This window comes from Pinus tabuliformis, chromosome J (assembly GCF_031772625.1).
Source record: "Pinus tabuliformis cultivar Carrire ecotype Pingquan chromosome J, CPIR1, whole genome shotgun sequence".
NCBI classification, from domain to species: Eukaryota; Viridiplantae; Streptophyta; class Pinopsida; order Pinales; family Pinaceae; genus Pinus; species Pinus tabuliformis.
The window spans coordinates 1,525,488,786-1,525,507,529 of record NC_142295.1 but is presented as its reverse complement, the minus strand read 5'-3'; the positions used below and the strand labels follow the sequence as shown (position 1 = coordinate 1,525,507,529).

General features: G+C 33.0%; 2 protein-coding genes across 2 annotated transcripts; both read right to left on the bottom strand.

The window, feature by feature from the left end:
- Nucleotides 1–8,890: 8,890 nt before the first annotated feature.
- LOC149233313 (UDP-glucosyl transferase 73M2-like) lies at nucleotides 8,891–9,872 on the bottom strand. Its single transcript, XM_089382152.1, has 2 exons — nucleotides 9,738–9,872; nucleotides 8,891–9,652 (listed from the first exon to the last, which is right to left on the bottom strand). Exons 1-2 carry the CDS (start codon nucleotides 9,870–9,872, stop codon nucleotides 8,891–8,893), a joined length of 897 nt encoding a protein of 298 aa, XP_089238278.1.
- A 5,098-nt stretch (nucleotides 9,873–14,970) lies between these two features.
- LOC149233312 (putative anthocyanidin reductase) lies at nucleotides 14,971–18,431 on the bottom strand. Its single transcript, XM_089379730.1, has 5 exons — nucleotides 18,087–18,431; nucleotides 17,507–17,676; nucleotides 17,223–17,423; nucleotides 15,773–16,146; nucleotides 14,971–15,405 (listed from the first exon to the last, which is right to left on the bottom strand). Exons 1-5 carry the CDS (start codon nucleotides 18,226–18,228, stop codon nucleotides 15,264–15,266), a joined length of 1,029 nt encoding a protein of 342 aa, XP_089235856.1. The 5' UTR covers nucleotides 18,229–18,431; the 3' UTR covers nucleotides 14,971–15,263.
- Nucleotides 18,432–18,744: the final 313 nt, after the last annotated feature.

Genomic DNA, 18,744 nt, shown 5'->3' with positions numbered 1-18,744 from the left:
GCATATACGGAAGATGTGCGCATATACAGAAACTGGGCATATACAGAAGATGTGCGCATATACAGAAACTGGGCATATACGGAAAAAAACCAGAAACCCAAAAATCACAAGTACTAACCTGTTTTCAAGTGAGATTGCACTTTTTGGGCTAAAAGGTGCGCTCTAGACTTTAGTTCCCACTTTTTGGGCTAAAAAGTGCAATTTCTGCTCCTTGATTCTCATTCAGAGAATCTCGGAAAAAATTGTCTTCTCTGTCGCAGCTAGTTCCTGTGACCTGCGGAAAAGAGCAGAAAGCTTGTGAAACTAAAAATTTTAACATATATAAGATTAAAAAGCTAGGAAACATTACGAGACTTAAAAAAGATGAAACTCTAAGCTGAAAACTGAAGGTCACCAAGGTTTCTGGATCTGAAGTATAATTCCAGTGGAGTCACCAATTTTGTTGTAGTGTTTTCTTCTCAAACATGTACAAAAAGAACCCACTTAAGATTGTGGATGACAAACAATCTCAACAACATAAATGGTTGCTAAACATTATAGATCTCCAGCAACTCATAGAAGCAAATCCTACCAAAATTCGGATCTATGCCACAATCATAGTTAAACAACAAAAATAAATAGTAATAACTCCAATCATCCAATAGAAACCAGATATACAAAGAATAATTTTGTTATAACACCTGTGAAGGGAACAAATAAATGTTGCCAATCCCCCTCTATGGGATGGGTTCGTGGCTGTCCTCAAACATCTTCAACTTGTATAGAGTCTCTCTCCTCTATAATGTGTAAACCCGACAAAAATATCGTGTGCAACAATGAAAATAGTCAGAGTTACAACAATGAGTGCAACAATGAAAATAATCAGAAGTGAATAATGAATGGAAAACCCTTCTATTTATAATAAAATATTGAGTTATTCTCGAATAATGAGCAATAATAAAAAATTATTAACCCCATTCTTAGAATAACCACTTGAAATACTTTATTATATTTGGTTAGGAGGGAAAAAGTGTTTAAACTTTTATTTAGAAATAATAAATAAATAAATAATTTATTTATCATCTCGAGGAATCAGTTGAGGAATAATAAACAAATAAGGATTTATTTAATTATTCCTAAGGGTTTTAGTTAAATTTGACAAAGAATAATAATTAATTAGTGATTAATTAATTATTCTTAGAGAAAAATAAGATAATTTATGATTTATCTATTAATTTTTCATGATTGGGTCAAGTATGACAACGAATAATAATTGAAAAATGGTTTAATTAACTATTCCTAGAATAAAATCAAATAAGTAGTAATTTATTTAATTATTCTTCATTAGTTTAACTATAAATTACTTAACAAATGAGGTTTATTAAGTAATTTCTCACAGTGAAAGCAATTTTACTATGGTAAAATTGGCTTTACATGGTGTACTTCGATCCATCTAGTAAATTAGGCTAGATGATCAATTTTTTGGTGATAACACTCCATTTGTTGTGTTGATGCTAACTATGAAACAATAATTCTGATGACCTTATAGATATAGTTAATAAAAATCTTTGGCAACAAGAATAAGGGGATTATAATTGTGTATATTATATATATATATTTCATATCACAATCTAAATCCACACTTTTCATGACTATTTGTGAGTGGAAATGCAAGTAGAAATCATTGAGGAAAGCCATGAATCGGATTGTTTGAGCTTTTTCAACTTGAACATTCTCTATAAGAAAATTTATCTTCTTTGTTACAACTATATTTTGCATTTATGTGGGATGGAATTACTAATCATATGATTCCTAGTATGTGCATTGAGCAATATTTACTCTTATCACCATATTAAGCATCTTCAATATAATATGATACTGAGTTATTTGTCCTCGTTACTGATGGTCATCTTAAAACCTCTTATCCATTAAAGTTAAGTGCAATTGGTCATACACAAACAAAATTTGAAAAAAGTAGGAAAAGGACCCCATATAGCATGAGCTACTCTTTTTCCCTCAAGATTTAGAGGCAAGGATCTATTAGGAGAGTGATGTATAAAAGTAAGTTTATGATTAGATATTTTGTATATCGATTCATATTTTCAACAATAATATTTATTTTTAATCATTTGATATTTCTTATAAATAAATTTTTATTACATAAGACCTCAAATAGATCATTGCCATGTTTAGTATTTTAATTAGTGTAATAAATCCTCACTACCCATTGAATCAATTTGGAGTACAAGTTACGGATTTAGTATCCCTCTTTCATCTAAATCAATAGGGTGTTCCCCTTAACTCGTATCATCCTTCTATTAGTAAAAATAAAATATAATTACACATTTAAATACCGTTTTGAACATGGATTTGTCCACTTTTTTAAGACTTTTAAGTCATTCCTACTTGTGGAGCAAGTTCTTCAAACCATTTTTTTTTTCTTTCTTATATTTTTTATTATTAGTATTTGGTGTAATGGTATTTCTCACATGTGATACACTTCTTCTTATTGGTGTTATTTAATGACAACAATGTTGGTGAAATCTAGTTGTGTCATCTACTCTCATAATCGTGTTACAGTTATTAATGGTAAACAAAAATACATCCACACCTTATCATAGAATAAGTATTTGACGTAATGCATTAAAAGTATATTTTTATACATAATGGACTAAAAGCATTTTTTTATATGGTATCATCATGATAATTTCATTGAAGTGATCCACAACTAAGATAAGATAGTCATTATCCCTATTAATGGTCAACAAACATCCAATAAATATATTAAAATTAATTCCCATGGTTTTCTCATTAATAAATCTCTAACCTGTTCAATGCAATCCGGTAATGGCAGCCAGAAAGTTCAATTTATGACTTGGAAAAACGGAGAATATTGTAAATGGAGCCATTGGAAAACAGATTATAGAGTGCAGAGTTAACGATATATTTATCGTCCTACAAAGATAGATATCCTATAGAATATTTTTATCAGACACCCTCATAAAACCAAATTCTGAAGTACAGAAGTGTAACAGTACTAGCATGCATGGTGGTAGAGCGTTACCGGTTTCCAACGGCTGCAGGGGATCACCAATCTCTGTTCGCCGCTGCTCTGTCGTGCTCTTCTTCGATGGTTGCAGGGTCTGAATCCGATAGCGTATTGCCTTCAGTCCGGTTGGTGTATGGAGTTTATGGATCCCGGCAGAGTTTACGAACATTAATGCGTGGGTTGGTAAACTACGGAGGCGGGTAAACTATGGATCCCGGCAGAGTTTATGAACATTAATGCGTAGGTTGGTGAACCTCATTAAGTCCTCAAACCGGAGGCGGGCAGGGACACCGGCGCCGGACGCGGGCAGGAACATGCATTGCCGGAGCTGAGTGATGAGATGTGGATGCATGGATGCATCCCCATGATCGGCTCTCCGGGTGACGTCAATCTGGTGTCAGGTAGGTGCATTAATGATGCTATAGGGTATGAAATAGGACTTGCCCAAAGTTAAACGGTCATTGATACGTGTCCCTCCTCGAGATTGCCACCAATTGAACCTTTGTTCAAAAATTTAATAGCAACGTTTAATATATACATACATATATCCTAATAATAAAAGAGGAAATCCATAGTTTTCATGTACATAAAACCTAACATTTCGTATTTTTGAAAAATTGCCTCTGCTTTCTAGTGAGCCACCTTAGAGGTTTAAATCATTGCATTAACTATAGACCTATCGGTCGGTGAGTGATATAATGGAACAACTTTGAAGATGCATAGATTATGCTTCAATTTATAAAGTTGGCATCTTTAAAATGGATTATGTTTTTTTCCAAGGCTATCATTTACTTAGACGAAGCTTTCTTTAAAGTCCAAAAAGCCATTCTAACCAATGTTCAAATTAATTTTAAGATCTGCAATTATAGTTTATTTCTATGAGATGTCTCAAAATTTGAATTCTCTAAATTATACTTCATTAATATTGGACTAAAATCTTCTCAATGTGTTCAATCAGATACACTCCAAACTATCTAAATTTTGAATGTTCCGATGTGTTTTATGGAGGACTCCATGCAGATATGTTGGCTCAAATTTTGTAGAGTTGCTGCTACATATCTTAATAGGAAAGCTATATGACTAGAAGTAGAGTGTGTTGGTTTTAATAGCCTATAAAAAACATATGCAAACACATAAAAGAGGTATGAAGCAAGGGACATAAGATCAATAAAGAAACATTTATGAAATTATATTATTCCACCCATATTGCATTCATAGTACAAATGATCCATTATACAATTATAGGTGACCATAATAACTTATTTAGTTCAACCAAATCCATATCTCCATAACTTCCCTCATTTCCCACATAATTTTAGAATTGGTCTACATTATTAAAACACATTACAAATCCATCATATTGATTTATTAAACAGCACATGTAGGAGTGATCTCTTTATATTCCCCTTTAATGAGTGCTTATGATATCAATATGTATTCTTCAAGTATTTTTGAAGTGATCCTTTATTCATCTTCATATTTTATGCTCTTTTTTTCATCTTAAGTATTCTATGATATTTGGTCTTTTTCATTATTCAGCCTTGATATTCTTCAATTTTCATCTTGTACCTGCAAAAATATAAACAATTTCAGTTTACCTACATCATGACCAATTATCATCTTGGGTTTTCTTTAGATTACTAGTAACTGCATCTTGAGTTTTATTTGGCTAACCTATAACTATTACACCTATGGGATTTTGTGGATGACCCTCAACCATCACATATCAAGGCTTTACATTGGCTTACCCTTAACTATTACAACCCTCAAGTGGTTTTTTCTTACCACAAATAATTCATGACATCAAATGGATTTTTTTTTACGAAAAACATTAGTGGTTTTGGATGACCACAAACCATCAAATGGTTTCATATTACCACAAAACATTGCATTGTCATGACAAGTGGTTTTATATTACTACAAACCTTTCCCTGAAAAATGGTTTTTAGAGCACTACAAATTTTTCAATATGGATGGATTTGCCTCATTAGATTTAGATTAACATTGACTCATGTACATTCAATTGAATTTTTTATTTAGGCCATCTATCACTTATATAAACATTGGATCAAGATAATTTTCTTTCCATGATCCAAAAACATTAGGAACCATTAAGCTTTTTAGAGATTAAATTTTCATGGATACACTTCTTTTCATGAACATACAGCTTCACTAGTTTCTTCTTCATTCACACATGTTCACCATCTTTCTTTCTTCTTTATGTCTTGATCATTCATCTTCCCATGACATTCCTTTTGTTACTACATCATTATATTTTTCATCATCTTCTTTCATCCTATCATTACTTTTTCTACTACACTTCATCATTCATTTTATTTATTTAACTATCATCTTATTTTGTCATGTCATCTGCTTCTTCATGTCTCTTCATTAGCCTTCTTTGGCTATCATCTTCTATTTTCATGGATTCATCCATTTTTTCATCATTCTTCGTTGGATACTTCATTCATGAAGTCTTCTTCTTTCATTTACACTGTAACAAATTTTTCATTCATTTGGAATTGCATCTTCTTCTTAGTTCTTCATCTATATGTTTCACTACAATCATTACATTAAATTGATTATTACATGAGCTTTCTGCTTCTTCCCGCAAACAATTGATCATTGATGTCAATAAAAAAGAATTCAACCTACTAAGATACATGAGTGACATCTAATGTACTCACCAATTCTCTAAGAATCCTTTTCACCCACATGGCTCATCAACATGTTAAAATTTCTTAATCATAATTTGATCCCAACCTTCTCACATTATAATATTACTCCATCTGACATTCATTCCTTAGTCAAGACTCAAGTTCTTTTATTGCACATAAAGATAGCATACAAGTACACTTTCCACCTTCATAACTACTTAGTGGTTCATTCCACAACTTGATGTTGCATCCTCTCTATGCATAAGAGCATACATGCTACATAATTACATGTGCTACCACAATAATGCATGTAGGCTTGAATCAACGGTTCTTACGAAATACCTAGGGAAATCCACTTTATTATGGCTAGACTTTTACAGCTTGGACCAACTCTTTGGAATGTTGGGTATAATCAATCATGCAACCCTCTTCTTTTCTCTTTTCAATAAAATAAATCAATAACTTTAATTTTCACTTGACTTTAATTCAGTCTAAATTTGATTGGACTTGTCAACTTTAACTCTACTTTATGAGGACTCCTTATTTAAACCACTCTTAGAAAATAATTTAAAACAAATTATATATTATAAAATATCCATAAGAGGAATCCACATAAACCATGAAAAAACTCTGCATTTCACTACAAGTCTTGAAATGTATAATACATTACTCTCTTCGATATAGAGTCCCATAATTTTTTTCAACAACATTTAAAACATTACCAAATTCTAAAAATGACTTGTGAAAATTGCTTATTTCATTCTTCTTTTGTTTCTTTTTCTTTCATTCTTTCCAATTTTTCTCTCATCTAACTTCTCCATTGCTATTTTCTTTAGCGTGAAGGAGAGAGTAATGGCTCCCTTATCTGTGATTGCCTCCTCTTTTTTATGAGTTCCTTTCCATTTAATTTAAGAATAATGGCTTCTTTATTTGTGAGTGCCTCCTCTTTTTTATGAGTTCCTTCCCATTTAATTTACAAATTTGCTTTTAACAAACTAACAATTTTTTAATCAAAGAGAATGAAATAACACTCAAATACGACTATTGCTACAACTACAAAGAAATACAAAACAATAAATATGAATTGCAAAACTAATGCCAAGTCCATTGAATGGTTTTGCATTTATCATTTAAATCTTTATCAAAATCATTGTTGAATTCATACTTAAAGGTGTTGGAGAAGATCAGTTTGTTTTCAAAAAAAATTCTCACTCCTCTTTTCGAATTGTAGAGGCACCAATTGTGTTGAATGTTATCTACGTTTTGAATGTCGATGGTGAGTCTTGCATATTTCCTGGAAACAAGTATATAATTTGGGACAATTGATCATAGTTCCACATAGTGGATACTCATCCAATATGATTGTTCCTGGTTAGGGCTATTAAGCTCATAATATTAGGATCTTCAGTATTAACTATGGTGACTACATCTCCTTAATCCACTCGCATTCATAGTTGAATGCCAAAGAAAGTTTACAACTACTTCCAAACAACTCTTGCACACTGCCCAAATGTTGGACAATGGTTTTCCATGTTCTTGCATTCACGACCTTCCTTGCGGGTAGTGATGACTTCTTATTTATTTTTTCGAAGGTTTTGTGCAAAATATGTTGTTCTCTTTCTACAAACCCTCAATCCACAACACCCTTGGTTCATAGCAATCTCTCGAGTCTTTCACCAGCTTCCTCTATTACTCCTTACCAATGCTCTAATACCATTGTTGGCTTTAATAGCCCACAACAAAAACATGAAAAAGATTACACAAAAAAATATGAAGGAACAAAGGGATCAAGAAAACCCTCTAAGGGGAAAATCTATTAAATTATATCATTCCCCTAATATTAATTTAGTCTACAAATAGTCCCTTATATAACTATAGGTGATCATTTCAACCAACTCTATAAATATCTCCATAACTTCCCTCATTTAGTAGAAAATCTATTAAATTATGTCATTCCCCAATATTAATTTAGTGTACAAATAGTTCTTTATATAACTATAAGTGACCATAAAACTTATTAATTTAGTGTACCAATAGTACCTTATATAACTATAAGTGACCATAAAAACTTATTTAAATCAACTAAGTCCATAACTATTTCCACAACTTCCCTCATTTCATGTAAACTTGTAAAATTAGCAAATAGTATAGCACATTACAAATTCATCATATTAATTTATCAAACATCACACCTATAAACTGTTGCTTCAACATAAATGTTTTTTCTTTGTTTTTTTTAATAATTCAGGCAATAGCATTAGCATTACTTTACTGAAAAAATATTTACAAGATTAGCTATGCTTACCGACCTACTTCATGAGAAATCAGACCAATAACATAATAATAATACTTTCTTCCCTATAAACAATTTAAACTTTAAATAAAAACTTAAAAAATAAGAAACTTTTTTTTATGGTTTAACTGATAATCAGACCAATAACATAATAATAATACTTTCTTCCCTATAAACAATTTAAACTTAAATTAAAAACTTGAAAAATAAGAAACTTCTTTTTATGGTTTAACTGATTGCTATCATACCTATTGCTATTTTTATTTACAATTGGAGTAGAGGACAAAAAAAACTAAAGAAAACATTTATTTATATAGAAATTCAAATTGAATGGCATTAGGGAAAGCGTCTTCCTCTTCAGAAGACGTGAACACTTGAGAGGTTTAGAGAAATAATAGATAACTAAATTCAATTTAAGTGTTTTTGAGAGGTTTAGAGAAATAAATCAATTTGAATAATTCAAATCAATCCTTATACTAGTGAAACTAATACAATTCATTTTCACCGCATATTTAATCAAAATCTATAGGATTGAATGAAACCATATTGTTGGGTACGTCGAGGAAGAGATATGCCTTCGAAAAATAGAATTGTGTAGAGGTTAAACGTCAAGAATGATGCACAATAAAATCACATCGTTCTGTAGAATAATGAAATTGAGAAACATAATATCACATTCTTCGGTCATATAATGAAATTGTAAAGCCTCTTTAAGTTGAATTCGCAACCAAAACTTCATTGCAAAATCATCTGGGCATTATGATGCAGGTCCCACATCACAACCTTTACATCAGTAAAATGGGTGAACAATATATGGCCTCCTCTCATTTCATTGTTTTCCCAATTTCTGCACCTGCACGTTGGGCATTTTATTCTAGGGCCTCCGCTCATTTCATTGTGATAACTTCAGCACTACATAATTATGTTCCTTTCAAGAACTTCAGACTGATTCGATAAAAGGTGATTAACAAACGTGTCTAATACTGCTTCAGAAGATGAGGGGAAGCTAGAGCCCAACTTGAGTTTAAGAGACGCTGCTCTTTCTCTCATTTGGACTCCATGCTCGCTATCCATCAACAACGTCACTCCATTGCCAATTTCCTTCCTGCTCATCCGTCCATCCTGGGTTGGCCGGTCAATCATGGCAGCAACCTGGAGGTGATTAACCTGCATTTTGGCATTGTAATGCTGATCTCCTCTGGTGGGCCATGCCAAGATAGGAATGCCCTGGATGATGCTTTCGACAGTGGAATTCCATCCACAGTGCGAGAGAAATCCTCCCGTGGAGGGATGAGAGAGTATGAGCAGCTGAGACGCCCAACCTCGGATTATCAAACCCAATCCCTCGATTCGACCTTCGAAGCCCTCTCGAAGCACGTACTCTCCTCCTCCGCCATTACTAACCTGATGATCATGAGGACGATGATCAGGATGAGGAGGAGGAGGACAGCGATTGTTCTGTAAAACCCAAATGAATGGCTTCTGGGCAGCTTCCAATCCAAGAGCGAGCTCTGTCATCTCTTCATCGGAGGGACAGACTATGCGGCTAAAAGAAACGTAGAGAACTGATACAAGCGCCTTGGAATTAAACCATTCCAGACATCGGTCTTCATCGATACTGCTCTTCCTGTTGCGGATGGCGCTATCATGCGTTATAGCAGTACATGGTTCTGACTGATTCCAAAAAGAGGAGAAGGGCAGAAAAGTCCCTACTGCCTAGATGGGCTTCTCTATCTCCTTTTCTGTGTATTCGATGAACGGAAACTCCAGCTCCCAGCGTGTGTTGACCAAAATTTCCACGCAGTCCTCGACCCCGTTCATCCACGGCGGGGATTGGGACCTCAAACCAGGAGGAGGAGGCAGACCTCAAACCAGGAGGAGGAGGCGGAGGCATTCGTTCAGAAACGTTTTGATACTTTCACCACAAACTTCATGAAACGTCAGCGCTAGGCAAATGTAACACAAAAACCATGGTGGAAACCCAACAATGGTTCTATCATCAGTTCATTCCAAAAATTTGAGCGCGCATTGAAATTCAAATTTCAAAGTTTGGAGGGTTTTCAAAATTCAATCGTATATGTATCGTATACAAAGGTGCATCCCGCTCAAAACTCAAATCTGAAATTTGAAATAGAGGGACTGTTACCGCAACAAATATCCAGGCGATGTGCATTAATGGGAGTCATAGTTACGGAGCTGCCCGGGAACATTGCCGGAGCTGAGTGATGAGATGTGGATGCATCCCCATGATCGGCTCTCCGGGTGACGTCAATCTGGTGTCAGGTAGGTGCATTAATGATGCAATAGGGTATGAAATAGGACTTGCCCTCAACCCACATGATATTGATGTAACGGGTAAAACGGAATTTCATATTTTTAATGAGTGCAGGTTGTAAGGTAAAATAGAGCTTTAGAATTTAATCTGGTCACCTTAACCGGGTCTTTTTTTTAAAGTTAAGTTGATTGAAACATTTGAAGTGGGGTTATGATTGAAATTTTAGTTTGAAATATGATTTTATAACTTTAACCGTTAGTGTAAATATGTAATGATTTGAATGGTTTTTTCTAATACATTTAAATGGTTGGTTATAATTTTATTTTTAATGGATAAATTACATTAAAGACGTTCAATTTCATTTTACATTTTAAAAAAAATTCGATAACAAAATTATGTAATTCCAATAATTTTTTTATAATTAAATCTGAACAAAATTTTGTAATTTCAATAATTTTTTTGTAATTAAATTTAAATTTAGAAAAAATGTAAATCACAAAAATATTTATAATTCTACAAATTTAAATAAGAATAATAAACTTTTTTATTTTATTTTAACTTTATAATTTCTTTACAAAATATATAATTTGTTTTGGATAAATCTTACTAGGTCTGTCATCCAAAAGGTAAAGGGAGTGCTCAAAATTGAACCTTCCTAAGGGGTTTAAGCTTATGGCACAAAGCATATTTTGAAAAATGCTTTAAGAAAGAATACATTATTTGAAATCACTTACTATGAAGGAAAATAAATGTCATAAAGTGTTAAAAGAAAGGTAAAATTTTCAATAATACATTAATTTCAATAGGTTATGGATGTAAATTGTAATGACATTAGAAGTCAATTAATAAGATTAATTGGAAATGAGTTTATGAATCTAAAATTTGAAGAGCAAACAATAGAAATTGAGTAAGCTTAGGTAAATCATGTCAAATCTTTTGTTTTCATGTTTATATATTCCATCTCACTAATAGTATCAAACATTTTTATCTTCAAAGTTATTTTATTGCATTCACAATGCTATGTGTTTACCTATTAAAATTGATGACATGGTTATAGCTTTGGTATCTAATATGATTATTATTTTAACATATTGGTGGACCTCTTAACGACTTGTATATAATTCATGGCATCCCAACTAATACAATAGTTAATAGCAAAAAAAAACAACTAAGAATTGAATGTAAATCTCAACAATCCACCAAACATATACAACTTTGGTCAAATTCATCATAAAGAAAATGTGTAGTTTTTTTAGTTTCGCATAAAACAACTTAATGCTTATGTATAGGATGAAAATCTTTATTTAACTAATGATTATGTTTGGGATTAAAAACTCTATTCAGTTTTGGAAAATTTTCTAATAAACTTGTATAAAATAAGCCTTTTCAATATCGCAAAACGTAAATATGGGATTATAACAATGATATTTGTGATTATGTTTATTCAATTTATAACATCCTCACTCATTTGTTCTCCAAATGGTCATTCCCTTTTCCTAACTCCATGTATATTTACTTGTCACATACTTTGCAAATACTTTGAGAATGCCTCATAGTTGTCTTTCCCCTACCTCATTGCAAGCTCAAGGTCAAAGAGATGTACACATTGTAAAATTAATTCTTCAAACAAAATTTTTGAAACTATGTGGGCGTTCAAGAAAGTTAGGGAGAATGTGACATAAATTTATTATCATCAAACTTACTCATTAGGGATTATGCTTTATTACCAATCTCTTTTATGCATTTTTGCATGGTTTGAGAGATAAAGTGAACAATCAATATTATCAATTCCTTTAATTTTTTGTTTCTATTTTGTCATTTTCCTTAAAGACTATAACACAAGTAGGTCCCTTCATTGCCTTTATAGTATTTTAATAAAATTATCACTCTTGAATAAAGACCACAAAATCTATTACAATTTATTGTAAAATTAATTCTTCGAACAAACTTTTTGAAAGTATGTGGGCACTCTAGAAAGTTAGGGAAAATGTGCCATAAATTTATTATCATCAAACTTACTCATTAGGGAATATGAGTTATTATTCCTCTTTTATGCTTGCATGGTTTGAGAGATAAAGTGAACAATCAATATTATCAATTCCTTTTATTTTATTTTTCTAAATTGTCATTTTCCTTAAGTCTATAACACAGGTAGGTCCCTTCATTGCCTTTATAGTATTTTGATAAAATCATCACTCTTGAATAAAGGCCACAAAATCAATTATAATTTATTCTTTTCTAACTAGATTTAGAATGCATATATATTCAAAATATGAATATAAAATTCAACAAACATATATTATATGAATATATAGATTACATTCCTCCTCTTTTATATAAGTGTAGGGAAAAAATATTTTATTATTATTAATGTCTATATAACTTATTAAAATGTTAAGCGATTGTTGATATTAAAGAATAAGCTTGAATGACACGATGATCAACAAGTAGGCCGGAAACCAGAGATTGGATTCTGCTTATTGGTAACTCTACTAGAGCAAAGGCTTATGCATACATGCAAACCATGATTTATATCAAAATTCTCATGGACCATATGGTCTTTAGTGATGGAATAGATGAGTAGACACCGGTGTTTTAAAAATCGACCGGTTTGAACCAGTAACCGGTCAAATAGTCGGTTTTGTCCTAAACTGGCTAGTTTATTGCCACGACAACTATAACCCCGAAAAAATTCATTTTTGTGAGTTTTGAAGCTGTTTTGAGGGAAATTTGGGGTTGTTTTCCTCCAAAAATAGTCCCTCCAAGAAAAACATGCCTACCCTCTCATTTTCCTCACACATCACAACCCTAACAACGTTGGCAATTTTCAAGTAAAAGTGACATTTCCTTTAATTTTCATTTTCATCCTTTTACTTAAATATCTAACATTACCATGAAATGACTCAGGATGTTTGAGAGTGGTTTCGACCTCATTAGATTTCATATGGAGAAACTAGAATTTTAGATTTCACTCAAAATTCAGCAGACTTAATGGTTTTCAAGATTTCATGGTTTGGGGGTTTGCAATGTTTCCATTTCATTCTATCATACATGAGAGTGTGAGATTGGCATTTGATCAAGAGCACGAACCCCTTTAATAACCTTGATTGTGGTAGCATTAATTGTTGAACTTTGTTGATGTTGGTGGTACTAATTGTTGAACTCCTCTACCATGGCCTTAACAAGAATGCACCCTTCACTCAAAGCAAAACAACTAGTTAGGCATGCTAACCTTTTCCTACGACATTATAAGGTTGAGGAGATGAACCCTTGACTCAAACCAAAATCATTGATTAGACATGTTAAACCTTTTCAATTTCTATCATGTTATAAGGTTGAGCAATCCAAGTCTGAAGACTTTGAGCTAGATGATGTTCATGTATCTCTTGTTGATGATGTTTATGTATTTCTAGTAGCGATGAATCGATGAGTTTTATGAGTGACCATGTTGATCAGTGATTTGTAGTTTTGATGTCTATTTTTTCTACTGCTACTAAAGTTGTAGAGGAGTTTTAGGAGGCCTAAACTCGGAGGCATGTTATATATGTAGCTCATGTTGATGATCTCTTGTCTAGTAGTGGTGATGAGTTTGATCGTGATTAGGAGTGATCATGTTGTTAATCAATGATATGTAGACTTGTAGTAGTTCAATGACCCCATAACTTAGAGCATTGTTTTCGGACTCTAGAGGCCATTTAAAGCCTCATTGATTATGTATTGCACTTGATGCCATTTTGATATATTCACCTTTACATGGTATATATATGAGAAAACCTTGCATATTTTGTTTCTATGGGCTTGCAACCATGTTTTAAATCTTAAAAATAGTTTTTTTTTCATTAAAAATTAATTATTTAATGTATTCTTTTAAACATGTTCGTTTTGACCTGACCAGTCCCAGTTCGACCGGTTCCGGTACGAAACCCAGTTCATTAGGTAGATCGTTCCAATCACCGATTCTGATTTTTAAAACATTAGCAGACACCTGCTTATATAAAAATTGATGTCAAACAACAAGCTCAACCAATTGTTACACTAATGAGAATCTTTATTAGTAGGATCAGCCCATAGCTTGAGAGTTTTTACAACACCTATTTAGCTTTCCATTTTAGCTTATTGTATAATTTGGTCTATCAGCTGCTTAACTCTATCCACATAAATATTTTAACATAGCTAATGGTTTAATCTTTTTTTATTAGCAAAGCAAGAATAGAAAATTTAAAAACTTTATATCTATGCTATTAAAAACTTTATATCTATGCTATTGGCCTAGCCTCCTAAGGACAAACCCGTATCTTTTCAGACTGATATAATCCTTCTTATTAAAAAAAAAAAATACTAAAAGTCATATTTGAAATTACACAACATTATTTTTATTATTGAAATTTCAACCCGTATCTTTTCAGACTGATATAATCCTTCTTATTAAAAAAAAAAAATACTAAAAGTCATATTTGAAATTACACAACATTATTTTTATTATTGAAATTTCAATTTATTTATTTAAGTATTAATTAAATTTTAAAATAATAAATGATTACAAAACCATGCTTATTTAAAATTTAATTTTAAATAGATATTTAATTTAAGCTTTTAAAAACACTACTTTTTCAAACTTTTCATTGTGAAAAGAAGTTGAAAGTAAGAATGGCCTCTCAAAAGGACCATGAAGACATAGACGGCACCGGATAATGGATATAAAGAAAAACGCTAAACATATCGTAACAATTACATATATTATCATATTAGGTTAAATGCATATTCGTAATTTTGCAACCTAGAATCTGATTGCCTTCATGGACATGGCAGAAACGTAGGGTTTGCAATTGCGACGTCACATTGAAGGAATAAAAGAAAAATAAAAAGGCAATGGGAAACATGTCGTCATCTCATCCGGGGGAGCAACGTCATAGCTTGAAGTAAAGGTTTGTGCTGCAAATACCGCCAAACACAGAAGGTGGTATTAATCCCACCAGTCAAACCAACACGTCTGTTTCGTTTGGCGGCCAGCTAGTTAAGCAAGCCCTTGGTCTTGAAGTATTCTACGGCGTCATCGTAGATTTCGTCCATGCCAAATTTAAAGCGGAAACCGCTTTCCACCAATTTCTTTGACGAAATGTTCACTTTAGGGTTTGGTGGCACATCCTCAAACCTGCACGTACACATAATCAATTTATTATTCAATATTCGAAAAAAATTAATAAAAAAAAGGTTAAAACTGTAAAAAAAACTAGGTTATTTCATTAAAAAAAACTAAATAGCTAAATATATATGGTTAAACAAATTAGCTTATTACAACAACAAATATATCTAAATATTTTAGAATTTTTTCAATATATTAATTTATATATACAATTAAAAAAAATTTCAATATATAAAATTTATATATAATAAAAAATTAATTTAAATAACACAAATTAAAATTTCACTTCAAATTTTTCTGTTAAATTCTAACACCAAAAAAATAAAAAATTCACACTAGAATCAACTCCAAATACTATACGAATATTGATACTCACTGGGTTGGGACATTGTACTGCGGATAGCGTTTGGATAAGTATTCGGCCAGTTGCGGGACCGAGGTGTTGATGCGGCAGCAGATGTGCCGGCCCTCAGCAGAGGTGTTCTCCATTAAAAAAATTTGGGCACGGCATACATCGTCCACGTGTACCAATGAGACGGAACCGGACACCAATTGCATGCCCTTGATAGCCTGCAAGGTGTGGGGGTTGCCCGTGAGGAAGGACAGCGCCAGCTGGACGCTGGATGGCACGCTGGGTGTTATGGAAGGCCCCACCACCAGAACTGGGATAATAGTCGCCACATCCAGACCCTGCTCTTTTCCGTATTTCAGCGCGGCTTGCTCTGCAAGAGTCTTGGAAACTGGATATGGCTGCACCATTTCAACATTAACAATTATCAGGCGAAAATTAAATTTAGAACGATACGCCGTTTATCATGTTACTTTCGGAAATTAAATTTAGATGGATATTTGCGGAAATTAAATTTAAATAGAAAACATTTCCATCATCCAACATAAATATAATACATATATAGCAATCACAATAATTTTGTAAAAATCTGATTTTTTAAGATAAAAGAAAATTTAAAAAAATATTTTTTTAATTTTTAATTAAAGAGAGGCTAGTTTTTTTCAATAAAATTGATGAATCAACTTATATTTATAGATAGTAACCAGTGATCATTGTCTTTACCATTAGTTTGACCGCTGAGTTGTGATAAGTTTTCTCATTATTTAGTATTTTATTCACTATTTGTTCGACAACCTAGTTATGATAGGTTTTCTCACTATTTAGTATTCTATTTTTAACGGGAAAACAATAGAAGCAAATTTTGAAAAAATCTGACAGAAATTTTTGGATTACACCTATTAAGCTTCAGGATTTTGGTTACTCCAAAAAGTTTTTTGATAACGCTGAATCCATTTCCACTGTTAAAAAAACCATTTAGACAATTGAAAAGAAATTCGCCAGATTCACGTGAGAATTTCACTGTACAGAGGAAATTGTGGCTTGGTAGACAAAGTCTTTCTTACACACGACTATGTACATTTATCAGCTTTTAGTGAGACTTTTGGAAGCTTTTCAGGTGGGGTTTTCCGGTCTAATTTCTCTAAAATCAGACAGAAATTTACTGAAATCACAAGTTTGATGAGTAACTCCTGCACAATCAAAGTGTTTTAAGGGTTTTTCAAAGTGTTGAATCCATATATTTTAAATAACATAAATCAGATTTCATCTCAAATTTTTCCACTAAATTTCAGCACCAAAAAAATAAAAAAAAATAATGTTAAAGACAACTCCATAAGTTATTTTAGCTGTGCTAGCTAGTTAAGTAAAAAGTTATTTTAGCTCTGCTAGCTAGTTAAGTAAAAAGGAGATAAAATAGGGTAGCTCTGCTAGCTAGTTAAGTAAAAAGGAGATGAAATAGGGTACGGTAGATAACTACCCAAGTAGGGGGCTTCTTAGTCTGGAGGAAATCCACGTCAGTCCAGCAGGATTCGTCGATGTACTGATTCTCCTCAGCCGATTCGTTGACAGAAACCGTGGCGGCCGACGATGTGACAACCACGCGCTTCACGGTTGTGGCCTTCGTGCAGGACTTGAGAACATTCAGGGTTCCGTTGATGGCCGGCTTGATCACATCATTCTGCGCAGCAGCAATTTCAGTATGTCAAATACTAACCTCAGACGAAGAGAAAATAGAAAACGCTACTTAACCTCGCTAGTTACCTCGGGATCTTTGGGTGCGAAATCGATCGGAGTGGCGAGATGAAAAACACCGTGGCAGCCGGCGACAGCAGCGTCGAAACTGCCGTCTTCCGACAGCTCCGCTCTGAAGAGCTTGAGCCTCTCCGCGGCTCCAGGAATGTCCAGGAGATGGCGCACCTTTGCTTCATTGTCTGTGTCCATCGGAGGGTTTTGATTAATTAGTGAATTTCGTTTAAAGACCTTGAATTATTTTAAGCCTACGAAGATCGCTGTAATTTGGGAATGAAGCTTCTTGAATAAGAGGAAATCAAGCTGAAGAATAATAGAAAAGCTTTGGAATTTTGAAAGTCTTCTGATTGCAAAGCAAATTTTTCTCACTTTTCAAAGTTCCTAAAAAGATAGGAACAGGAGAGCAAAAGAGTCAAATAATATTTTTCCCCAAATTTGATGAGACAAACGATACAGATTCTAAAATGATTCAATTTAGGAAAAATCTTTAAACAACATTATTCACTCCAAAATGTAATGCATCGAATTTGTAACATATTTGTATCCAATCTGTGGTTAAATTTTTTTTTATTGATTACCAGATTCAATTTACCTGGATCGCGCACTGTAGCATGGACAGTGTAGCCCTTGTCGACTAACAGCTTTACGAGCCAGGAGGCCACGAAACCTGCAGCTCCCGTCACACAGACAGTGGTTCCCTTGCAGTCCTGACCATTTACAATCGTTGCAGCCATTTTCAGAAGGAATGGAAGGCTTCAGAGACGACGGATGGGAAATAACTGGACGCTCTGTGAATTTATAGAAGAGAAACCTGAATGCCCGGAGGAAGGTGAGAGCGTGATCTGAGAAAGGTAGATGGCAATCAATATGGGAAGTAGGATAGGGCTTGCTTTGATCTGGTACTCCAGTGATGAACATGGTACACCATTAAAGAACTTTCATTTTCACGGTGAATTGGACTTTAACGGCGATTCAAGAAAATTGTGGTTGACAGTGAACCTTAACATCCATTTCAAATTAAATTTGATATTACAATAATATTTTAAAATTGTGGTCCACCTGCCTAAACCGGTTTCTGCAGTTTGTGACAGGGTATCCTGTCAAGTCATGCTGAAAAAATCATAAGTGATCAGTCAAGTTTTCAAGTTATTTAGTTATGGTATTTTTTAATATAATAATATTTTTAATATTATTAATATTATGTGATGTTAGCACAACCACATTTACAATATGGTTGATATATTCGGATG

Coding starts and splice junctions, on each gene's coding strand:
- LOC149233313 (XM_089382152.1), bottom strand. CDS start 9,872: ATGCCTCCGCCTCCTCCTCCTGGTTTGAGGTCTGCCTCCTCCTCCTGG. Junction 9,653..9,737: donor CGCTGGGAGCTGGAGTTTCC/GTTCATCGAATA, acceptor TTTTGGAATCAG/TCAGAACCATGTACTGCTAT.
- LOC149233312 (XM_089379730.1), bottom strand. CDS start 18,228: ATGGCTGCAACGATTGTAAATGGTCAGGACTGCAAGGGAACCACTGTC. Junction 16,147..17,222: donor CTAAGAAGCCCCCTACTTGG/GTAGTTATCTAC, acceptor GAAATGGTGCAG/CCATATCCAGTTTCCAAGAC. Junction 15,406..15,772: donor CAGTACAATGTCCCAACCCA/GTGAGTATCAAT, acceptor GTGTACGTGCAG/GTTTGAGGATGTGCCACCAA.